We start from the raw sequence: 22716 nt of genomic DNA, 5'->3' as shown, positions 1-22716 counted from the left end.
TGAATGCAATCGTTTTGACATTTGCTGATCATCAACTGAGTAGGTAGAGCAAAACTTGTTCCAGGTGAGTGGGTTCTTGAGCAATGCGGTGAACCATATCCATCTGCGCCTGCTGTCTGTGGTGGTGGGGCGCCCGGCCATCACGCAGTTTGTCTCTCCCCAAGCGTGCCCGTGACAGGCACCCTGTAGGCTGTCGTCTCTGCGAGCCTGCAAACGGGTGAGTCCTTGAATGACAGAAAATACCTGCCTAATGCGGGAAGTGCATTACGTCTGTCTAATGCAGCACCCTCTTCACAAGAAAATGGAGAAAGTAATTTTTCCACGTGGCTGTACAATTTTCTCTTTAAATAAAACATTTCAAGGGGCTAATTTGTGCCCTAAACTAGCTCACAGCTTTTTGCAAGGCATAACCGAAGACAAGGCTGGATGGATGGGCCATACGTCTACTCTAAGTGATTTGCATGTTGTCAGCTGGTGATGAATGGGCAGTTTGGGTGTTTCTCTTCCCTTCAGGCTCCCCCTGTCACTGTAGAGCGAATAACGTGCTGTGAGATCTTAGACAAAAAGCTGGGTTACACTGTGGGTGAGGACTGGGAGACTTGAGTATCTGCCTACAATCTGTTCCTCTGAGCTGCCATTTGTGCGTGCCGAGTTTGCAGTCAAGTATATCATTATGTCTTTTCAGAACGGAGAAGCATCCTTGTTTGAGGTGAACATCCGCTACATTGGAGGACTGTTGGCTGCGTACTACTTAACTGGAGAAGAGGTTTGTTTCAGCAGCTCTGCATGTCTCACACAGTCACCAATAACGAACTGAAAAGGTTCTCCAGCAGTTTTTCTCTGAGCATCAGATAATCCCTCCATAACAACAGGCTAAACCTATCGTTTTTATGAATATCAAAACGCCGCTAATGTTCTTTTAATTAAGTCGCGCATAATTACCTTGCACATACCGTGCATGGCTCATTTGCAAAGATCTTTTCTCCTGTGGGCAATTCTAGCAAGACATGTTTTCGGTTGGACACGTTGCTCCCCGGTGAAATGCCATTTGCAGTGATCTTTGTCTCTGCACTTGTTCCTTTGTATTCTAAACATACGCAGATTTCGTAATAATAATCATATTTCACCAAACATCGTTCCAAATTCTGCCTCGGACTAAAGAGGGCAACTGATTAGTGGCAAGTGCTCCAAACTCTAGCTGGACAGTCTCTCTGCAGCAGCAATTTCTAACATAAAGTGCCCTGGGGTACATGGAAGGAGGGTGGCAAACTGCCAGGGCAGGGTACCTGTATCCTGCCAAGTCGTGACAGAGATACAGCCCCACAAAATGTCCCCTTGCGCAGCAGGTGTGGGCTGGGTGTCACAGCCCCTCCTGTAGCCTGGTGGAGCAGCCGTTCAGTGGATGCTCCCATCCCCCAGGAGTCCTGGCTACAGCAGGAGGCTCTCGCTTCCACTTTCCTTCTTTCTCTCCAGCCCGGCAGAGGCCAGGGCTTAATGCCATAATCTGTTTTATAATGTGACTGGACTGGAATTTTACAGCTGGCTGTAGAGAGATGAAGAGATTATTCCTTTGCCCTGGAAGTCTTAAGCGAGCAGGAACTCTGATTTGAGGGGGAGTTTTGTGAGTGAAGGAACTGGAAGACTGGCTCTTAAATGAGAGCTTAGCCCTCGTGCCATACGCTGGCCTTGGCTGGGTGCTGTCCACCATAATAGGATGGGATGGCTCATCACTGCATAGTGGCACCATTGATCTGTGGAGTCACAGGAGCAGCTCTGTTACTTTAGTTGCATTTTAAATGAGTTCCAGGAATGAATTCTCTCTGTGATTTCCCCCCAGGGAAAACACTCAAAGACTCAGTGCCCCGACTCAGGGCCTGTCTCAGTCACAACTTCAACGGGCTTCAAATCAACAGAGCAAAAAGAAACTACATTAAACCATAAAACTCCAGCAGTGACCTCTTGAAGTGCAGTCAGCAGCAATGCTCAGCAGCCAGGGCAGTGCCTGTCATGTACCCAGTCAGTGTCACCAAGCTGAAAGGCAAAAATCAAGTCCCTGTCTCTTGCTTTCCCTTCTGAACCAAACCCCTATCTCCTTGTGAGTGTATCAAAGGTCTGCAAGCCCACAGGAGAGCTCAGGTTTCCTCAGTGCTGTATTTTTAGAGCAATAAATTCCTGCTTTCCGAGAACTGCTATGACAGCTTGGGCTGCTATAGGGGGGCTAGAGGTAAAAGGCTTGTGCTTTATCTCTTAAGTCACTTACAGGCTTCCCTTGATCAGGACTAATCTCTGGAGCAAAGATTAGAGCTTGTATCAGTTTGTCCCAAAATAATTGTGTATGGTGGCTTTGTGCTCCAAGTCACCATAAGCTATAATTTGATTTGAAAGCCCAAAACTGAGGCATTACAAATGGAATGGGAGCAGCTTAGCCATGAAACCACGAATCCTCCTGGAAAAGAGTTGCAAGTAAAAGGTTGTTTGTTGGAAATCATGTTTTTTACAACAGGAGATGACAAAAACGAGGCAAACCCATGCTGTAAATCTGACAATGCTTCACTCTAGAAAGATTTCTTTTTATTTTAATTCAATCATTTCACCTCCCTGTGTCCTCTGCCACCCTGGGAAAAGGGAAGAATTTGTCCCCAAAGAGTACTCTTTGGATCAGTTCAGATCACAGAAATTTGCTGCTGAGGTATTTGGGGTGTTCTGAGCTCTGCAGCTCTGACTGCTCTCATCCAGGCTGAGGATTTGGCAGGGCACTTGGGACTGGTTTAGTGTAGATTTTTAGAGGACATTCAGATTGTCTTCGGTATCTACCAAAGTTCAGCATGACTTTTGGTTCAGATCTGTCATGCAGTGGAACTAGGGCAGCAGCATACCTGAAATGGCACGTTCTTACAGTGCAGCAGTTTTAGTTTTTTATAATGGAGTGTTTGAAAAAGTGGGTTTGAAAGGATCCAGTGTGACTCGTATTCACGAGCAGTCTATCAAATATTTATCCTCTCTTCTTCTTTTAACAGGTGTTCAAGAGTAAAGCTCTGGAACTTGGAGAGAAACTTTTGCCAGCTTTTAACACCCCCACTGGTATCCCACGTGGCGTCATAAGTCTGGGCAGGCAAGACACACATCCTTACAAGCATGTCATTTTGTTACTGAATGTTTGTAAAAGACCAGGATTCAAGCAGGAACAGCAGCAGTTCCTCAGAGGTGCCCCCCTCTAGTGCAGATTCTTCGAGGTCATTTGTTTTGCCAACTCAAAACCAAGAGGTGCCTTGGCAGAGATTGCAGGTGACTCAAGTTAAACCCAGCTGTGCTTTATTAATTTTGGGCTCTCCGCAGTTTCTTCCTCTACCTCTTGGCAGGGCTTCCTGCTGCAATAGCATTTTCCTCACTCTCATTTTCTTTGAAAGGTTATTTGTAGTCTGCACGTAGCACGCGGTGCTCACTGGATTTTTGCAGTGTGCCCAACTAGGTGCATGTGAATTTATCCAGGCTTCATGTTTGGAAAAATTTGGGAAAGGCACTGGATGGGACTGGCTGGCAGTTTTGATGCTAGGGAGGCGGGAGTGTACAGATCCTCTAGTTTTCTTCCTGCCGGCAGCACTCAGCCAGGTGTGGATCGTTCACTTAAAGCTACAGTATTTTCTGTCAGGTAGGTGGTGTTCTCGTGCTGGAGGGGAGCTTTGAAGCAGCTGGGTTACTACCTTGCTGAAGGTCTCTCAGCAAACAGAGGCAAACTTGGAGACTGGACTCCCAGCCTCTGATTCTTGCTAGTAGACAGCGTTCCCTGCCAGTAAGGGCTCATTGGCTCATTTTGATGCCTACAAACAAATCCCCCAGGGTAAAAGCTGCATGCCAGCTGAAACACAGACAGCAGGAAATGTGGGTTAACCAAAGCCTTTCATCCTCACCTCTTGCAAAACACAGAGCAGCAGCCACGAAAGTCATTATTCATCTCTTAGCCCAAATCTCCTGTTTGGCTCGTGTCTCCGTGAAGTGCAACTTTCAAATGTTTGGCTCACACTGATCCATTGCTCAAATATCACTGTTGCCCGTCAGTTGTCTTACCTGCATGTGATCCCAGTGAAATTTTGAACCACCACCATGGCTTTAATTGTCTCTTTTTACAGAAGAGACATTCTGCTTCCTCTGTGGTTGATAAAGACTCGGCATAGACTAACCTTTCACAGAAATGCCAAACCCTCCCCTGCCCTTTGTGAAGACAACTGAAACAGACTGTGTCTGCCTAGACATTCCCAAAATGTTTTGCTGATGACCTTGACTAAGAGCAAAGGAAATCAAAATAACACGGAGCCCGCAATCCAGAACCCATATTAGTGGCTTGAGCTCTGGTTTCAGGGCCACGAAACTGCTGCGAGGGCTCGGAGTATCAATTGATTTAGGAGCAAGGATGAAGTGAGCTAAATCTGTAGTCTGACTGCTGCGGGAAGATGATGAACAGCCAAGGGCTGTAAACCCAGAGGGGAAGGGAGTTATTGAGTGTGAGCTAGCAAGTGGAAGCAGAGGAGACTGATGTGATGCTGTGAGAGCACGCTGACCCAAATGTCAGGGCCGAACCAAAGCCCAGAAGAGTTTTGCAGGAAGGAATTCTCTCCAATTCTCCTTTTGCAAGGATGTGCTAATTCCAGAGAGACCTCCTCATCTCAAAAGGAGGAGAGTCTTGCAGCAGATGTAGGCTTTTGGTGGTGGTAGCTTTGGGGGGTGGGTTAAGAATGACAGTCAGAAATTTGAGACAAACAAAAGCTGGCATTAAGTCAATTCTGCATATACATTTTTGAGGACCCGAGTACAAAGGCACCCAGCCCCCACTCCAGCTCTTCCCATAGCCAGCTGGCTTTATCTCTTCCTATCGCCTCACACCACCTTTTCCTCTTGTGTCTCCTCACCGCTGATGTGCTTCCCTGTGGCCTTCTGTTTTTACACAGGCGCTGTATCACATCTCACACAGGCTTGTTTTCCATCCTGCTGGTCCAACTGCCACGTTGTCTGCCAGGTCCTAGAGTACATTGCCTTCTCAAGCTGCTGTTCTGTGCTGCCTGCCTGTGTGTTGCACTGTGCTTTCTCTCCCGATGCCTCCTGTTCTGGCTCCCTGGCTCTTGCTTTCCTGCACATCTCCCCTCAACCCTCTGCACCTCCAGGTTTTTCCTCATCATTCTCTCCTGGTCTCTCTCTTGACTTGGCACTGGTTTGCTGCTTCGGATCTCTGTGAGGGAAGGAGATGGTGCAACCATTTTCAGTCCATGCTTGCCCTGGACGATGTTTAAGGAAGACCCACTTATGTGGGAGATAAAGAGAGCTCTGGGCATTTTCTTTCGTCTTGAAGACCAAGGTCCTTTAAACAGTAGTTTCCTCTGAGATGTTATAAAACAGGGCAGCTGTGAAAACCCAGTTTGTCCAGTCTGTAATGCTGAAAAAACCGTTTTCCTGCAGGGGGTCATGTCAGGCTGCTCTTTAACCCAGGGACATGTTGCAGACATACTCTGTTTCCTCCAGACCACCCTTCCTTTAGTTTTACTGTGATTTGTAACCCAGGGTTGGGGTTCCCGGCAGCACAGTCCTTGCAGGCAGCGCCTGGCTGCGTGTTTGGGACGGAAGTTCCCAGGAGAGGGTTGTGTTGGCCACTGTGACCCCTCGTAGCTGCTATCACAACAAACACGGCCCTATTTGGCTGCTTCCAAGCGCTCCTCATTTGAACCAGCTCAGAAGGCAGTTTCTGTTTGTGAGATCATATTTGTTACAACGTCCCTTCAGTGCAGTAAATAAAGGAAAAGTAATTGACTCTTTATAGATGTGAGAACACCGTGGGATTGTTTAGCACACCCATCCCAGGGCCAGCTGCTGCCAGGTTCAGCAGATATGTCCAATGCGATATTAATGCCAACATTAACCTGGTCAGACTGGAGGACCTTTCTGCCTGCACAGGGAGATCTCTGCTGTAAACACTCAGTGTTATTGGGGTCCCCATTTTAGCTGCATCCAGTGTTTTCAGATGAAAAGCTGGTGATACAGCCTCCTGACAGTTTGCAGGGAAGGCTGACGTTTGGCAGTGACTGAGCAATTTGAAACAGCGTGAACATATTGCTTATCTAATGGCTCTTTTTGTCTGGAGGCGAAACAAACAACTCTGGACCCGAAATGGTTTTCCATGTATCACATGGAGGGAAACCTTTTTTTTCGCCCCTCAGAAAGATCATTAGTTTTAGCTGCCTGTAAACAACAGAAACCCTTTCCTTCTAATAGCCAAGCTTTCAGACGCCATCTAGTGTTACCCCCTGCCCCCCCGAGTCACTGGAAACTTGTTACCTCATCAGTATCAACCCCAAACAGCGCTCGCAGAGAGACATTAAAACCAAAGCCAAGTCACTTCTGAGATGGCTCAGCCAAGCTTCCCTAGGCCAGCACCTGCAGGGGCTGTTTTGGGACCAAGGCGTAAGCATATGGGACATTTTCATGTCTGTGTAGGTTTCAGAGAGGCACAGAGCTGTAGTCTGGAGCCTTGGGATACAAGGAGGAAACGGTCAAACGTAAAGGCAAATCCAAGAGTGAGGCTGTTAGTGCTTGGAAGAGGTGATGCCCTCCTCATCCCCAGAACTGACTCCTTGCTTTGCTTCAGTGCTGATTTCTCTCTTTGCCTGGATTTGCCAGGGCGAGCAGAGGCAGAAGCTGAGAGGGATCCCAGTACGTCAAAAGCAGGGGCGGAGGCACTTTGTGTAACTGGCTTCTTCAGACAGTGTTTGCCCCTTTCTGTAGTTTTATGCTGACCCTCCTGTTCTTGCAAGGCACGTGAGAGGAGCACCAGCAGGGTGCTTTCGGAGTCAGATTTGTCCTGTGCCGATGTTAAGATTGCCCTTATTTTTTTTTTTTTGCATTACAGTCAGGGCTGCCCAATGGCGTCTTTCCCCTAGCACTGCTGTTGCTGTATCCCTCTGCAAACAAGCATACACTGGGAATGGCAGTGTCAAGTATATATAAAGAGCGTGAGATCTTGTTGAAACAAGGTGCTTAGGGACAGTCTGGATTTTCCATAAAATAGCAGCCTTGTTGGACTTGCGGGACATTTGAGATACGAGAGTTCAGCCCGGGCTACGTACAGACACATTTTATCCCCAAGTGCCTTGTGTAGGGCAGGTTGACAGCGTTCTTCCAAAGTTTGCTTTAAGCTGATCTGTTTGGGAAGGATTACTGTCCCACAAAAACTGCAGTTTCCCAGTATGTGCAATCTGTGTGTTTGCCCTGTCCTAAACAATCCTTTGTAAAACGATTGTTCCATCACACTAGAACTGCTCCTGTGAGAGTCCAAAAAATCTACGTACATCCTTTACATGGCGCCTGCTGAGACCTGGTGTGCACTGCACACATGTAGCAAAGGCAGGATCTGCACTGGGGCGGTGGGAGGACCTCAGGCTTTGGCTGTGTTTTCCTGGCAATGAAGGCTCCCTTTTCTCTCCTTGCAGCGGCATGAGTTGGAGTTGGGGTTGGGCATCTGCCGGAAGCAGCATCTTAGCAGAATTTGGTACCTTGCACTTAGAATTCCTGCACCTCTCAGAGCTCTCTGGCAACCCGGTGTTTGCAGAAAAGGCAAGTACTTCCCAACTTGGTCTTTAGTGAATGGGTCTCTTCATACTCCTGGGGTCAGTGCTGGAGCAGAGCAGCACTGTGGTCTGCCTGCAGCAGACAACATGGCAGCAAAGTGTTCCTTCTCCCCAATACCAGTACAACTCACCAGAGGAGAAACCTTCCAGAGTGGGACACGGCACCTGTACCTTTCAGGCTGCAGAGGCTGCCAGGCCTCAGAGCATCCTGTGCACCAGCTCACTGAAAAGGTCACAGCGAGCTCCTGTTGGAGATCCCGTCCCACAAATAAGCCTTGGAAGGCAGCTACCCCAGGGTTTTCTTTGGCCATTTACATTACAAGGTGACCCGCTTAGTGGCTGAGGGGAAAGCCGTGCACGTTGCCTACTTTTGGACTTTTGTAAAGCCTTTGACACCGTTTCCAACAGCAACTTCCTGGAGAAACTGGCTGCTCGTGGCTTGGACAGGTGTGCTCTTCGCTGGGTAAAAAACTGGCTGGATGGGCAGGCCCAAAGAGTGGTGGTGAAGGGAGATCAATCCAGCTGGTGGCTGGTCACCAGTGGTGCTCCCCAGGGCTCAGCATTGGGGCCAGTTCTGTTTAATATCTTTGTCAATGATCTGGACGAGGGCATCGAGTGCACCCTCAGTGAGTTTGCCGACAACACCAAGTTGGGCAGTTGATCTGCTGGAGGGTAGGAAGGCTCTGCAGAGGGGTCTGGACAGGCTGGATCGATGGGCCGAGGCCAACTGTGTGAGGTTCAACGAGGCCAAATGCTGGGTCCAGCACTTGGGTTACAGCAACCCCACGCAGCGCTACAGGTTTGGGGAGGAGTGGCTGGAGAGCTGCCCGGCAGAAAAGGACCTGGGGGTGTTGGTCAACAGCCAGCTGAACATGAGCCGGCAGTGTGCCCAGGTGGCCAAGAAGGCCAACAGCATCTGGGCCTGTATCAGCAATGGTGTGGCCAGCAGGAGCAGGGAAGTGATTGTGCCTTTGTGCTCGGCACTGGTGAGGCCGCCCCTCGAATGCTGTGTGCAGTTTTGGGCCCCTCACTATATTCAGTAAAGACACTGAGGTGCTGGAGCATGTCCAGAGAAGGGCGATGAGCTGGGGAAGGGTCTGGAGCGCAAATCTTATGAGGAGCAACTGAAGGAACTGGGGTTGTTCAGCCTGGAGAAAAGGAGGCTGAGGGGAGACCGTATCGCTCTCTGCAACCGCCTGAAAGGAGGTTGTAGTGAGATGGGGGTCGGTCTCTTTTCCCAAGTAGCAAGTGATAGGACAAGAGGAAATGGCCTCAAGTTGTGCCAGGGGAGTTTTAGATTAGACATTAGAAAAATTTCTTCACTGAAAGGGTTGTCAAGCACTGGAACACGCTGCCCAGGGAAGGGGTTGAGTCACCGTCCCTGGAGGTGTTTAAAAGATGTGTAGATGCGGTGCTTAGTGACATGGTTTAGCGGTGGACTTGGCAGTGCTAGGTTAACAGTTGGACCTGGTGATCTTAAAGGTCTTTTCCAACCTAAATAATGCTGTGATTTGCTGTAGCCCCTTCACCTGCCTCTCCGTCATTTGCAGCTACCAGGGAGATGGGGATGTTTTTCCCAGTGTCTCAGTCGTGTGAAGTCATAGCAAAAATGTACTCAGACAAGGACACAGACAAAATTAAACCATCTGCTGGATGCAGACTGCAAAGATAATTGTTAATTCTGATATCCTAATAGTAAGTAGTGCCTTGTACTTGCAGACCTTTTTACTCTAAACAGGCATTAAATGTTATGCTCCAGCCAGCGAGATTCTGCTGAGGTTTCTTGTGTAGGAAAGACCTGACAGTTGACATATTGGATTCCTTTTGTGTGACTTGTAACTGAAAATCTATTAATATTATACATTACCTTGAGCTTTTTTTTCCACAAGTGATCTTGTAGTGCATGTGAGAGCAACTTAATATTTATGCTGTTGGATACCAGCAAGTCATTAGCTTTCGCTGCACGTCCCTGAGGAACCAGCTTTGAGGGAGACAAATTGTTCCAGTTAGAATCCAAACTGCCCCCATGAGCCCAAAGGCAATGGGGCCTGTCCAGAGTCCCACAGTGGGGTGAAAACAGACAGTGGTTCTAGGATTGCCAATAAAAAGCTTGAAATGGTGCTTTTCCAGAATATTTCCAGTGCAGGTCTGTCAGTTGTTAAATAAGAAAAGAATTTGAAGAAGAGACAGGAAGAAAGAGAAGGAAGAACCTAGGAGAGCAAAATGGAGAATAGGATGGAGTGTATGGAAAGCAATGAGTGTGGGGTGAGCAAGAGTAATGTCACAGAGGGATGAGCAGGAGAGAAAAGCAGAGGGTGAAGGAAAACTAGAAACCCAGGAAACTCTGTAGGGAAGATAAAGAAAGACTGGTGATTTGAAATAAAGGAGACAAGCTAAAGATTCCTGTGGACAGTGATAATGACAAATTGCTCAGAGGAATGGGGGAGCTGAGAAAAGACCGGTAACGGGAACAGTGGCATGGAAAGAGAATGTGTGCGAAGGAAATGAAGCGGGGCAGGGGGAGATGAACACTGAAAAGACAAGGGCACGAAGATGCACTGTTAAAAACTGGAATTGCTTCCGTATCCCAGGTTCAAACTGTGGCATGTTGAGCCAGGGTCAAGCCTCTGTCCCCAGCCTGACATGTTTCCCGCTTTGCCTTATACGCCCATAGAGGGATAAGGGCAGAACCTTTCTAACAGACTCTCCTGAGCTGAGCGTGCCTGGTGTGTGCCACAGAAAATGTATCACATTCATCCTAACACCCTCTGAGAGGAAAACTGTGGGATGGTGTGGGCTTAAACAGCCTGTCCTGTGGGAAATTACTTCAGAGGAACAGATCAACTCATTAACTTGCAGCTTGGGACTTGTGTGATTTTAGTAAGAATAAAGTCCATCTGTGTCTTTTATTCAAACATGTCATTAATATGCCATGGTACTAAACTTCAGTAAATATTATGCAGCCTGACGACTTACTTGGAAGCACCAACTTAAGTCTGTAGCCAGCATTTGGCGTACAAATTGTCTAATTTTATAAAAGGTTTAGAGTGTATTAGCTGCTCTGTAGGTTATAATAGAATATTTATGCTGCATACCATTTAACTTCGTCCCTTATGGGAAAGGCCTATTGGATTTAATGGGGGTGAAACCAAGGGAGGTTTTAGAGAATAAGTACGGCTGTTGTAGTGTATTAGAGGAGCTGTCTGTTGTTGAAATTAAAGGCCCCAATTCATCATGTTAAGTGACCACATGGTGAATTTAAGTACTGTGTGAGTCAGTCATCCCTGCCACTCCTTTCCCTTTGGATCATGGAAAAAATCACCCTCCACATCTCATACATTTCCACACAGATCCCAAATCCTTGGGATTGCTTCTGGACCACTGTTAGTGAGCTGCTTCCACTGCTTGCTGAACTGGGGCCTTGCAGGGTTTTTAGAATCGTTTTTTAAAATCCCACAGAGCTGGATAAAGATTGTGCTGAGGAGTCCAGCCTGAAAGTTTCTCCGTCACAGCCCTCTCACCGTAGAGCCATGTCACTGGGTTCTGCTGGGATGATGACTCACAGCGTTACAGGCTGCTGTGCTTGTGCAGCCAGGGATCAGCACTGATGAATTACAGAGTTCTCAGTGACAGGGCAAAACCGTTGGCTTTTTCGGCAGAATGGTAACGTACTTCTTGTCTCTCCTCTTTCCTAGGTGATGAACATCCGGAAAGTCCTGAACAGAGTTGAGAAGCCGCAGGGCCTTTACCCCAACTTTCTCAGCCCGGTGACAGGGAACTGGGTGCAGCGTAGGTATCGCTCTGCGTTCAGAGTCCTGCTTGGAGCATTCCAGTCTTTCCATTGTTCTTTAGGAAGCAATAGCAACTGTCAGAGCAGCAAGCCAAGGAAACGTCTTGTCAGGCAGCCCGTTATACATGTGATTAGGTATTGCAGCCCGATTTGTAAGATGCAATATAGTAATTGTACACTTACTCCATCAGCCTTGTTTCCAGCTGAGTGTCTCACCTCCAGAGAGAATTAGGACCTGTCTTGCGCAGGGGAGGATAATGGTACATGGTTCATCACACAGGTATTAGAAATCAGCACATCTCTATAAGACCTCAGCCTGCAGTCATCACACAGCCCACAGACCTGCTCGGGAGTTGGACGTGAAGGCTCTGAGCAGAGGCACTAGGAGATTTACTTCTGAGTGCGCTGCAGCAAGTAAGGAAGCAGCTGGAGAGGCAGAGGGCTTGCAGAGTCTCAGATCCCCCTAGGATCTAGAGGTGGGTTCTCTTGTGTGCATCCGTGTACCTCTTACCGTGGTACAATTTTGTGGAGGAAGAATGGGACAAGTACATGTTCTTTTCTCTTGGTGGGAACCCAGCACTGGCCAGCGCTGAAGACATGGGCATTAAATAGATACTGCTCTGATAATGGAGGAGGAGCAATAACCAGGAACGGGCTTGAAAAGAGCAAGGAAATATTAGAAGCAGTGTACCCAGGGAAAGATTATTTACTTGCCTGCTTCATGCACACAGTCCCTTCTTACCCAGAGAAGAGACTGTACCCCTCTTTGTGCCACCAAAGGGCAGAAGCTTGCCTTCTGGTAGGAACATGAGAGGCTACTTCTGCTGCTGTGCCCTAGATCTCTGACCTCAACTTTCCACTCTCTTAAGGATTTGCTTATTTTGGCAAGGGAGGGTTGCTGGGTTTCGTGTTTCTCTGTCAAAGGCAAGAAAAGTCTTTTTGCAGAAGCTGTTTTTAACCTGTCAGTGATTACATTTATATTGTTTAAGCAGTTTTCTTTAAGTCATTGCATTACCTGGTGTCCCCCATGTCTCATTGCACTGTTTGCTCTGCTAGATGGCTCCAGACCTTTCTAACTACTGTAGTAATAGCTCTGATGGTAACTGACAGGCAGTTACATGGCTGCCATCATCTGAGACAGTGGGAGAGCTCTAGCTGTGAGCCATCCCTGACCATATCAGCACCTCTAATGGTAATTGAGAGGGCTTGGCTTGAAAGGTGTCCCAACAAAGCATCCTGGATGGTTGCGGTTGTCCCATTAGACCAGAGCTGTCCTTTGGTGCCATGAGGAAAGAAAATAGGCTTCTGTGATTGTCCCATTAACTGATCTTCCAAGTTACCCAATCCTTTTGTAAGCAGCTCAGCTTCCCCTCCACATTTGTCTCTGCAGAGTTGTTGCAATATGTTCCACTAGAAAAGCTAATCTCCCATCCCCTACCGCACCCCTGAGATGCCATTTTTGTTTAGGTTATTCCCAGCTGGCAGCCATACTGCACATTTTACCAGACACAAGCATTAGTTCTGCCTATTCATTGGTGCTGAGAGGAGAAGTGCCTGTCTGCTGCCATAACTGATCCTTACAGAATCTTTGGGAAACTGAAGAGCTGTGCTCTTCGTTCAGGTGGTTAAAATACTCGGCTTGACACTCAGTGTTCATCTCTTCTGCCACTCATTTATGTCCGCAAATTTTACTTCGTTGTACTGACCTGCTCCCACCCCTTGCTGCCATATAGAGGGGCCTGTTGCTGGTTCTTGGAGCTTATTGAAAGGAGCCTCTGATTACTTGTTCTGGGATAGGCTGATTTATGCCAAAGGACTAGAGATAACCTCTCTCCTAGACTTTCACGTCATGAGGGCGACTCATGGCACAGGCTGTTTGTGGCAGTTGCTCATAATATGACCTTGTGGTCTGAATCCGAATTCCAGTGAGGGAAGAGACTGATCAGCCTCTTCTGCATCTCCAGTACTGCTGGTGAGAGATAGATTAGGACCAAAGTAGGGAGGCAGCTGCAGCCTGCCACAGAGATGTTCCCTCTAGGTGCCAGGCTCTCATTTTCTCTCCTGTCATTAAAGCTCTTCGCGGGAAGCTGTTTTTCTTGGAATTGCTGCGATTTTCTTAAAAGGTGTATCTTTGACCTGGCTGAATGAGCAGATCTTCTAAATGAAGAGGCAGTGCTGTACCTCTTCTGAGTGCAGTTGTTACCTTTAGAAAATTAAAGCACGGTCCCCTGCTGAAATAAGAGATTTGTTTATGCAGAGTGCCTAGGAGGCAAATGCTGGCAAAGCTGATGCCATATGGAAAGCAATTATGTACCAGAGCTCCTGCTTTGGTGATTTTATGAATGACACACTTAGGATCACAGAGCTTCTCTTTAAAGACAGGCTGTGCAGCCGGCATTTGCAAATAGTCTGTCCTCTTTTTTTTGCTGAATTCATGCGTCTAATCTCATTGTTTTGCTGTGGCTTATTCCATGGATCATTGGACATGCTCTATCAGGGATATTTGCTCTTCAGGTCAGGAAAATGCATGGCTGTTGATCTCTTGTGTTTGTAGGATTTAGCATTTAGAATAAGTCTCAGGACTTTATATATGTACAGTGAAAGGGAAAATAAAAATCTGAGCAGCTAACTTTGAAAACCCTCTGCGTCTGCTTACATGGGAAATGAGGATGCGTGCAGACACAGAGGTGGACACCGTTAATTAACAGGGATGGTTCAGTCCATGGTGGGTAATTTGTCATGCTCTTCTGAAAAGGGGAGTACTTGGCTGCTTGAAAGAATGGACGCTGCTTTTCCCCCTGTGGTATAGTTTAAAGATATAAATCCATCCAGCAGTTCCCCCCAGGCAGAAACCTGCAGCTGTCATCCCCATTTCACAGTGCAATTCTTTAGCATCCTCCTCTCCAGTAAGGTCACTGCGGTGTGTGCTCTGAACAGATAGCCTTGAAAATCCGATTTCTGCAGAAGAAAATATTCAGTGCGCATCCTTGTACCCGACTTTATCATTTTAATACGCCAACAACCCCAGCCTTCCCCAGGGCACAGAGTCCCACCATGAGCCAGGAATACAGATGGCACGATCGAGAGGTCCCTACAGCAGCCCCTTGCTGGCAGCTCTGTGTGATCCAACAGGCATTCTCCCTATCCTGAGGCAGGGAGGCAGCACCCAGTGGCCTCATACAGGTGGAGATCTATCATTACCTGCTGTTGCTTTTGGTTTATGAGGCTGGGATTTATGATGAGTGCTTCATAAACAGGAAGCATCTTCAAGTTGCAGTCTAAATAACTGTTGCAAAATAAGACCTCCGAATAGTTTTGGTAAGGGATAGTAATACTTTGTAAAGTGACAGAACATTTTTCTTCTGATTGCACTTTCCACCTTTCTTCCTTTTCGCAAAAGAAATGCTGCAAGATCTCCCCAGGAAACTGGAAGGAGGAAGGAGAGAACAAGGACATTAAATAGGACATGGGTGGTTTGCTCTTTGTAGAGCAACTGCTCGTGGTATATCATGAACCTGAAGTTCTTTTCTGGCTTTCCCACTACAGACCACGTCTCCATTGGGGGGCTTGGGGACAGCTTTTATGAATATCTCATCAAATCTTGGCTGATGTCAGACAAGAAAGACTCTGAAGCTAAAAAGATGTACGACGACGCACTAGAGGTAAGGAGCAGGTTGCTGCTCTGTATTTTTTTTTTTGGGGGGGGGGGCGTTGTTCATCAGAATGTTCCAGGGAAAAAGGTCTTAGATCTTTGGGTTTCCTTGGTGTTCACTCCTGAGTTACACTTACTGTCTAAGCATCTTGAAATCCTGGTTTTCATCCCTTTAGGCAATAGAAAAGCATTTGGTCAAAAAGTCTGCTGGAGGATTGACCTACATTGCTGAATGGAGGGGTGGCATTTTGGATCACAAAATGGGCCACTTGGCTTGCTTCTCTGGGGGCATGATAGCACTTGGAGCTGAACACGCTGGAGAAGAGAGGAAGCAACATTACATGGATCTTGCTGCAGAAATAACAAACACATGTCACGAGTCTTATGCTCGCTCAGGTAAACCTGTGGGCTGCCTAGAAAATGTTAGTAAGGCATCGCCTACAGCCTTAGGAGGCTCAGCTTTTGGGTGGCAGAGGTTTGCAGGAGGGTTTTTTGTGCTTCAGCAGCATCTGCATCCCTGTGTATGATTTTCCCTTGATTTTTCTGGGATATCTAGAAGAGAAAGCAGTACGTTTTACACAGCCATCAGCTGGAGCAGAGGGACAGGCAGATATGAGCTCCTGTGGCAGAGCTGGGAAGTGAACCCAGAGCTGAATCCTAGCCCTGCCTCCCAGTCGCAGAACTAGCCTTCTCCCAACAAGACTATAGTTTGAGTCTGTCCTTTCACCTCCCTTTGCAGACAGGAAGGGGAGATTAACAGAGATTAATTGCAAGGTGTCCCACTATATGGAGCAGAGCAGCTGAGAAGCCCAACAGGAGAGTGTTGGAGACCTGCAGCTGCTGGTAGGAACTGAAAAAATGAAGTTACTCAGCCTCTCCCGGCTGTCTAACAGGGTCTGACTTGAGTCTTCCTGTTTCACAAGTCCAGTAAAATTTGTTTCGCCACCCAGTGTGCTTATCAGTCAGTGCTTTGGGAGAGCAGTGCCTGGTGATGAATGAAAGACTGGGTTAGTTCTCTGCCTGCAGGGCTTTCAGCAAGATGAGCTTGCTTTGGACACCACTCCTTTCTTTGTAGGCATCTCTGTAGCTCTTCTGAGGCTGCAGGCAGCGAGGCAGCAGTCTGCTTTCCAGGACCTTGTCAAGCACAGGTCTGTCTGCACTAATGGTTCCCAAAGATTGCTTCACACTTTCCCCACATCAGCCAGCCCATATTGGCAGCTGGTGTCCTGCATGTTTGCCCAATAAACTTCAAGCTAACCTGAAATGTTGTTTGCAAATAACTCTTTTTTTTTTTTTTTTTTTTTTTTTTTTGCCCCCAGCACTTAGAGCAGTAAAACAAGCCACCCGAACTAATAACCCTCTGGTTGTGAGTGCCTGGAGCCAATTTTCACCTTCAGCAATATCCATCAGCATAGAAAGGACAGCAGCAAGCCTGCCCGCACTGGTTACAGTGCTGTCATTTCAGCAAGCTCATTGTTTTACAGAGAATGTCTGTGCATGTCACCCTGGCTCTCAGCAAATAGTCCCAACTAGTGAGCACGTTACATCCCCACACAGACAGGAGGGCCCAGAGAAGGTGTGCAAAATACTTAGAAAAATCAAAATGACTCCCTGAAAAACAGCCTTGGGGTAGACACATGGGTGCAGCAAGAGAAACCTTGCGGCATGATTATAAGCAGCCTCAATGCTTAGTTTCCCTATTTTTCAAATAGGGAGAGGGTTGGTGTTGAAAGTAGGGACACAAGTGCTAGCTAATGCCTGCAAGAGATTGAGATTCTCATGTAAGGGACACTCAAAAAGACCAAGGTACTCTTAATGTTTTATTTATAAAATACCAGTGAAATTGATTAAGCCTTCCTCATCATCCTGATGTCTTCTTTTCAAAGAGGCTGCTAGTGGACCAGAAGGAAAGGCAGAAGAAGTGATTTCAGGTCCCAGGCACCACTTGTTACAGCCTCCTGGCCACAGAACGGGTGAAATGGCTCAGTCTGGTAGACTGGTAATTGTGGGAAAAAAAACCAACCACCTGCCTGGGAGCAGTGTATCGATATCTCTGTGATGGCAGGGTCAGCGGCATGGCTAGGTTTTCCTTTGAATGTGTTTTCTTTTTGAGACAGAATCTGCCTCTCTGTTCTTTCTCATCTGGGTTCGGAGTTTGTCTTCAGTGACAAACTCTGCTCTCAGGGTCAGGGGCAGTGCAATTCCTAGGAGCGAATACCAGCCCAGCAAAAGTTCTAGGACATGGTGGAGATTTGTACCTGCCCTTTCCATGCTCAAATCTGGTCCGAGTCTGTGTTTTGTCAGTTGTAGCCACCCTCAGAAACACTTTATCCTCGCCTAGAGAGTACCCAGCCATACCACAGAATGAGCAGCGCCTGGAGTGGCAGTGGGCACAGCTCATGCGCTCTGGTGGAGCTGCCCCTATTTTGACATCAGCTGTGAGGCTGATCTGATACACAGACCGATCTGCTCAGCCTTAGTTAACCGTTGGCAGCCTGAGCAGCATAAAAGCACCTGGACAGTCTGTTTACTTGCTTTCTCCTCAAACTGACCATTGCACGCGTATGATTTTGTCTAGATACCAAACTCGGCCCCGAAGCCTTTCGTTTTGATGCTGGAACCGAAGCCATGGCAACCAGACTCAGCGAGCGCTACTACATCCTGCGTCCAGAAGTGGTAGAAAGCTACATGTACATGTGGCGGCTGACACACGATCCCAAGTACAGGCAGTGGGGCTGGGAGGTCGTGAAGGTATGGTTGGAAAATTCGCCATAATACCTCTTACAAGCTGCTGAATTCTTACAAAAATCTTCCCTTCGGTCAATAAAAAGAGCAGAAATTATTTAAATTGTGTTAGACACTGACAACACATTAGCAATGGGGCAGGAAGGCACAGAATAGCTCAGTTTAATGTGGCGTCTGTGTTGATCATGTTAGTGTTTTCTTCTCCCTTTTGGGCTATGCTAAAATCAGTCAGTCAGTCAAAACAGTGGGGGTTTATGGAGAGGAGTGATGCAGACAGCGAAACCTGCTATTAAGGTAACAGCCCTCTGCAAAAAGGAGTCAGCCTTCTATCCGAAATACCTGGACTGCTCAGAACCACTGGTTCGTAGTTGGCCAGGGAAAATCAGCAAACCTGTCTTTGCCCTTTGTCTTGTCTTCTTCCCACAAAGACCTCCCAGCCAGAAAGTCCCTCACCTCTTTCTAGCTCGTGCAAGAGCCCGTTGGCTGGTGCCCCACATCCTAGCAGGGGCTGTGTTTCAGCAGCAGAACTGTAATGTGTGTACTGCCCTGGAAAAGAGGCTCTGCAAACAGCTAGAGTTGCCACTTGAGATCTGTTTTTGCTATATGTGTAACGTCAAGGTCAATCAATCAACTTACTTAGGCGGTTTATATTTCTCTTGCTATTTCATTAGAACCAGCTTTATTCCCAGAGTTTGGAGTAATCACCACGCTCTTCAGTGAGAGACAGAGGCTACTATAAACCTGGCGTTTGATTTGTAAAGCTGACTTGTAATGCAACTGATGATGATTAATGAGTTGCTCCGTGCTATTGTGTGTTACTGAGATTTCTTTCCCTTTCTTAGGCCCTGGAAAAAAATTGTAGAGTAGAAGCTGGTTTTTCTGGCATCCGAGATGTTTACGTCACAACCCCAATGCATGACAACATGCAACAGAGTTTTTTCCTCGCAGAGACTTTGAAGTAAGTCTGGTATCACAGAGGTCTTTCAGGGTAGCATAATTCCTGCAGCATCAATGCTTAATAAGTCTCTAATAATAAGGGGGAAGTCTTATCCTCTGCGGGGAAAACTGGGCAAGGGTATGGGTGCTGCAAAGCTTTGGTAGTTTCCTCCTGTAGAACCACAGCTGTCATTGTCACTCTCGAGGTGTCTGCTCATGTGCTGGATTTAAAGGGCTCTCCCCGTCATTTAGGGCTGCTCGAAGTGGGAGGCTCTGACTGCTGAGCTCCCTTGAATTTAGCTCTGGTGGTTTAAGAGACGGCTGTCCTCTCTGCCAGGTTACCATCCTGCGTACAGAGGAAGCATGACTGTGGCCTGAATTTGCTGCCCCTTGGTGCAGATGTGCCTTTGCTGTAGCATGAGCTAATGTTTGTGGGGTGGCTGAGTGCAGATGCCCGTCCTGCTTTGCCACCATTGCACCAGGGGTGGTAGTTTCCAGCAGGAGAGTGAGGCAGGGAGTTGGGAAGTGTGTCACCATAAACTGGCGTAGCCCCCATCGCAGTCCTGCTGACAGTGCTTGCTTGTGTGTGCTTGGAATCTCTCTCGAGTTTCCTTTAACCTCCCTTTCTGTCCATCTTCTTCCTGCCCACCCTTGCCTCATGGCTCCAGGTACCTCTATCTTCTGTTCTGTGAAGATGACGTGCTGTCCCTGGACGACTGGGTGTTCAACACAGAGGCTCACCCCCTGCCAGTCAACCACACGAACTTTAAAGCAAGTGTGCAGTAGTGAGGCCGTTGCCCTGCGCCCTGCTTCTGCAGCATCGGCGGGTTACTGCATTTCCTTTCCATTAAAGGAATTCATGTTGTTCCTAAAATGGTATTTTGGGGCACTAGTCCAATTCCGGACAATATTATATTGGGAAGATGAAACCATGACATAAGCACCTTCTTTTCCTCTGTGAGGAGCTCTATTAGCCTGATAATGAGATGTTTATTCTGGGCCATATTGTACACAGTTCATAGACATTCCTTTATACAGAGAATTTATATGAAATTCACTGACTTTGCTTTATAGTGGCCAAAGGACTGGAAGTTTGCCATAAAATAGACTTCACACACACCCATATCCTCCTTTCGTTTTTCTGTTTCGTTTTTGCCTTTATATACTCTTGGATTTATCAGCTTTCTGATTAACAGTTTCAATGTACTGTGCTTTCTAGGTGGTAGGCTTTCTAGGCTCTTTAGGAAGGACAGGGTAGGAGAACAAGGAAGGGCAGTTGCCCTTTATGTGAGAGAGCAGCTGGAGTGCCTGGAGCTCTGCCTGGGGATGGATGAGGAGCTGACTGAGAGCTTATGGGTTAGGATTAAAGAGAGGACAGGTAAAGGTGGCATTACAGTGGGTGTCTGCTATAGGCCACAACAAGAGGATTGGGCCCTCTACAGACAGATAGGAGCAGCCTCAGGTTTGAATTTGCAGGCCCTGGTCCTCATGGGGGACTTGAACCACCCTGGTATCTGCTGAAGGGACAACGCAGCAGGACATAAGCAATCCAGGAGGTTCCTTGAGTGGATTGATGATAACTTCCTCCTCCAGGTGACAGAGGAGCCCACAAAGAGAGGTGCTCTGCTGGTCCTCATACTCACCAACAAACAGGGGCTTGTTGGGGACATGAAAATCAAAGGCAGCTTTGGCTGCAGTGACCATGAGATGGTGGAGTTCAGGATCCTGAGGGCAGGAAGGAGGGTGAAAAGCAAGCTCACAAGCCTGGACTTCAGGAGCGCAGACTTTGGCCTGTTCAAAGATCTGCTTGGACGAGTCCTGTGGGGTAGGACTCTGGAGGGAAGAGGGGCCTGAGAAAGCCAGTTAATATTCAAGAATCGTGTCCTCCAGGCTCAAGAGAGTTCCATTCCAATGAGCAGGGAGTCAGGCAAAAATGCCAGGAGGCCTGTGTGGATGAATAGAGAACTCCTAGCCAAACTCAAACACAAAAAGGAAGCGTACAGAGGGTGGAAGCAAGGATGGGTAACCTGGGAGGACTACAGAAACATTGTCAGAGCATCCAGGGCTGACATTAGGAAAGCTAAAGCCCAAATGGAATTGAATTCAGCCAGGAATGTCAAAGGCACCAAGCAAGGCTTCTATAAGAACATAGGTGACAAAAAGAAGACTGAGAAAATGCGAGCCCACTGCTCAACAACACGGGAGACCTGGTTACACAGGACATGGAAAAGGCTGAAATACCAAATGTTGCCTTTGCCTCAGTCTTTACTAGCAAGACCAGCCTTCAGGAATCCCGGGTTCCACAGACCTGGGGAAAAGGCTGGAGCAAGGAAGATGTACCCATGGTGGAAGAGGATCAGGTCAGGGAATACTTAAGCAAACTGGACGCACATAAGTCCATGGGCCTTGAAGGGATGCACCCCCAAGTGCTGAGGGAGCTGGCAGATATCATTGCAAGGCCACTCTCAATAATCTTTGATCAGTCGTGGTGACTGGGAAAAGTGCCCAAAGACCGGAGTAAAGCAAATGTCACTCCTACCTTCAAGAAGGGCAAGAAGGAGGAGGCTTGTCAGCCTCACCTCAGTCCCTGGGAAGGTGATGGAGCAGCTAATCCTGGAAAACATTTCCAGGCACACAAATGACAAAAAGTTCTTCAGGAGTAGCCAGCATGGCTTCACCGGGGGCAAGTCATGCTTCACCAACTTGATAAACTTCTATGATGAAATGACTGGTCTGGTGGATGAGGGGAGGGCGGCAGATACTGTCTGTCTGGACTTCAGGAAGGCCTTTGGCACTGTCAAAGGAGATCGTCATAGACAAGCTGATGTATGGGGTGGATGAGCAGACGGTGAGGTGGTTGAAAACTGGCCGAATGGTTGGGCATAGAGGTGGTGATCAGTGGCACGACGTCTAGTTAGAGGCCAGTTACTAGCAGAGTAGCCCAGGAGTCACTACTGGGTCCGGTCCTGTTTAACATCTTCATTAATGATCTGGATGATGGGGCAGAGCGTACCCTCAGCAAGTTTGCTGATGACACGAAACTAGGAGGGGTGGCTGGTATGCCAGAGGGTCACGTTGCCACCCAGAGGGACCTCCACAGGCTGGAGAAGTGGGCTGATAAGAACCAAATGAAGTTCAATCAGCAGAATTGCAAAGTCCTGCACCTGGGAAGGAATAACTCCATGCACCAGTACATGCTGGGGCACCTGACTGGAAAGCAGCTTGGCAGAAAAGGACCTAGGGGTCCTATGGACACCAAATCGACCATGAGTGAGCAATGGGCCCTTGCTGCAAAGAAAGCTAATGGTGTCCTGGGCTGGATTAGACCAAGTATTGTCAGCAGAGCGAGGGAGGTGATCCTTCTCTTCTGCTCAGCACCAGTGAGGCCACATCTGGCGTGCTGTGTCCAGTTCTGGGCTCCTCAGTACGAGACGTAGACACGTTGGAGAGAGTCCAGCAGGGGGCCATGGAGATCATGGAGGGACTGGAACATCTCTCCTATGAGGAGAGGCTGAGCGAGCTGGGACTGTTCAGGCTGGAGAAGAGAAGGCTCAGGGGGGGTCTTATTAATGGATATAAATACCTGAAGGGAGGGTGCAAAGACGACGGAGCCAGGCTCTTTCCAGTGATGCCCAGTGACAGGACCAGAGGCAGTGGACACAAACTGAGGCACGGGAGGTTCCCTCCGAACAGCAGGAAACACTTTTTTACTCTAAGGGTGACCAAGCACTGGAACAGGTTACCCGGGGAGGCTGTGGAGTCTCCATCCTTGGAGATAGTCAAAAGCCACCTGGACACAGTCCTGGGCAACTGGCTGGAGGTGGCTGTGCTGGAGCAGCGGCGTTGGACCAGACAGACCCCAGAGGTCCCTGCCAGCCTCAATCATTCTGTGATTCTGTGGTGTCAAAATCGTAACTAAATCAAAACCTGTCTGCCAAATTCTTGATCCTCATGTATTTTTATATATTTTTTCTGTGCTCTTA

General features: G+C 47.9%; 1 protein-coding gene across 1 annotated transcript in view; it reads left to right on the top strand.

Annotated features, from left to right (window-relative positions):
* MAN1C1 (mannosidase alpha class 1C member 1) overlaps window positions 1–19826 on the top strand; it is a 64802-nt gene extending 44976 nt beyond the window's left edge. Inside the window, exons 4-12 of the mRNA XM_086479213.1 lie at window positions 686–766; window positions 3018–3112; window positions 7473–7596; window positions 11306–11399; window positions 14947–15062; window positions 15229–15448; window positions 17631–17803; window positions 18640–18755; window positions 19402–19826. Coding sequence (XP_086335339.1) covers window positions 686–766; window positions 3018–3112; window positions 7473–7596; window positions 11306–11399; window positions 14947–15062; window positions 15229–15448; window positions 17631–17803; window positions 18640–18755; window positions 19402–19519 — 1137 coding nt within the window. The 3' untranslated portion in view covers window positions 19520–19826. The remainder of the gene's footprint in view (window positions 1–685; window positions 767–3017; window positions 3113–7472; window positions 7597–11305; window positions 11400–14946; window positions 15063–15228; window positions 15449–17630; window positions 17804–18639; window positions 18756–19401) is intronic.
* The last annotated feature ends 2890 nt before the right edge of the window (window positions 19827–22716 follow it).

The sequence above is a fragment of the Leptosomus discolor genome, chromosome Z (assembly GCF_034619465.1).
Source record: "Leptosomus discolor isolate bLepDis1 chromosome Z, bLepDis1.hap2, whole genome shotgun sequence".
NCBI classification, from domain to species: Eukaryota; Metazoa; Chordata; class Aves; order Leptosomiformes; family Leptosomidae; genus Leptosomus; species Leptosomus discolor.
This window is presented reverse-complemented; position numbering and strand designations above follow the sequence as displayed.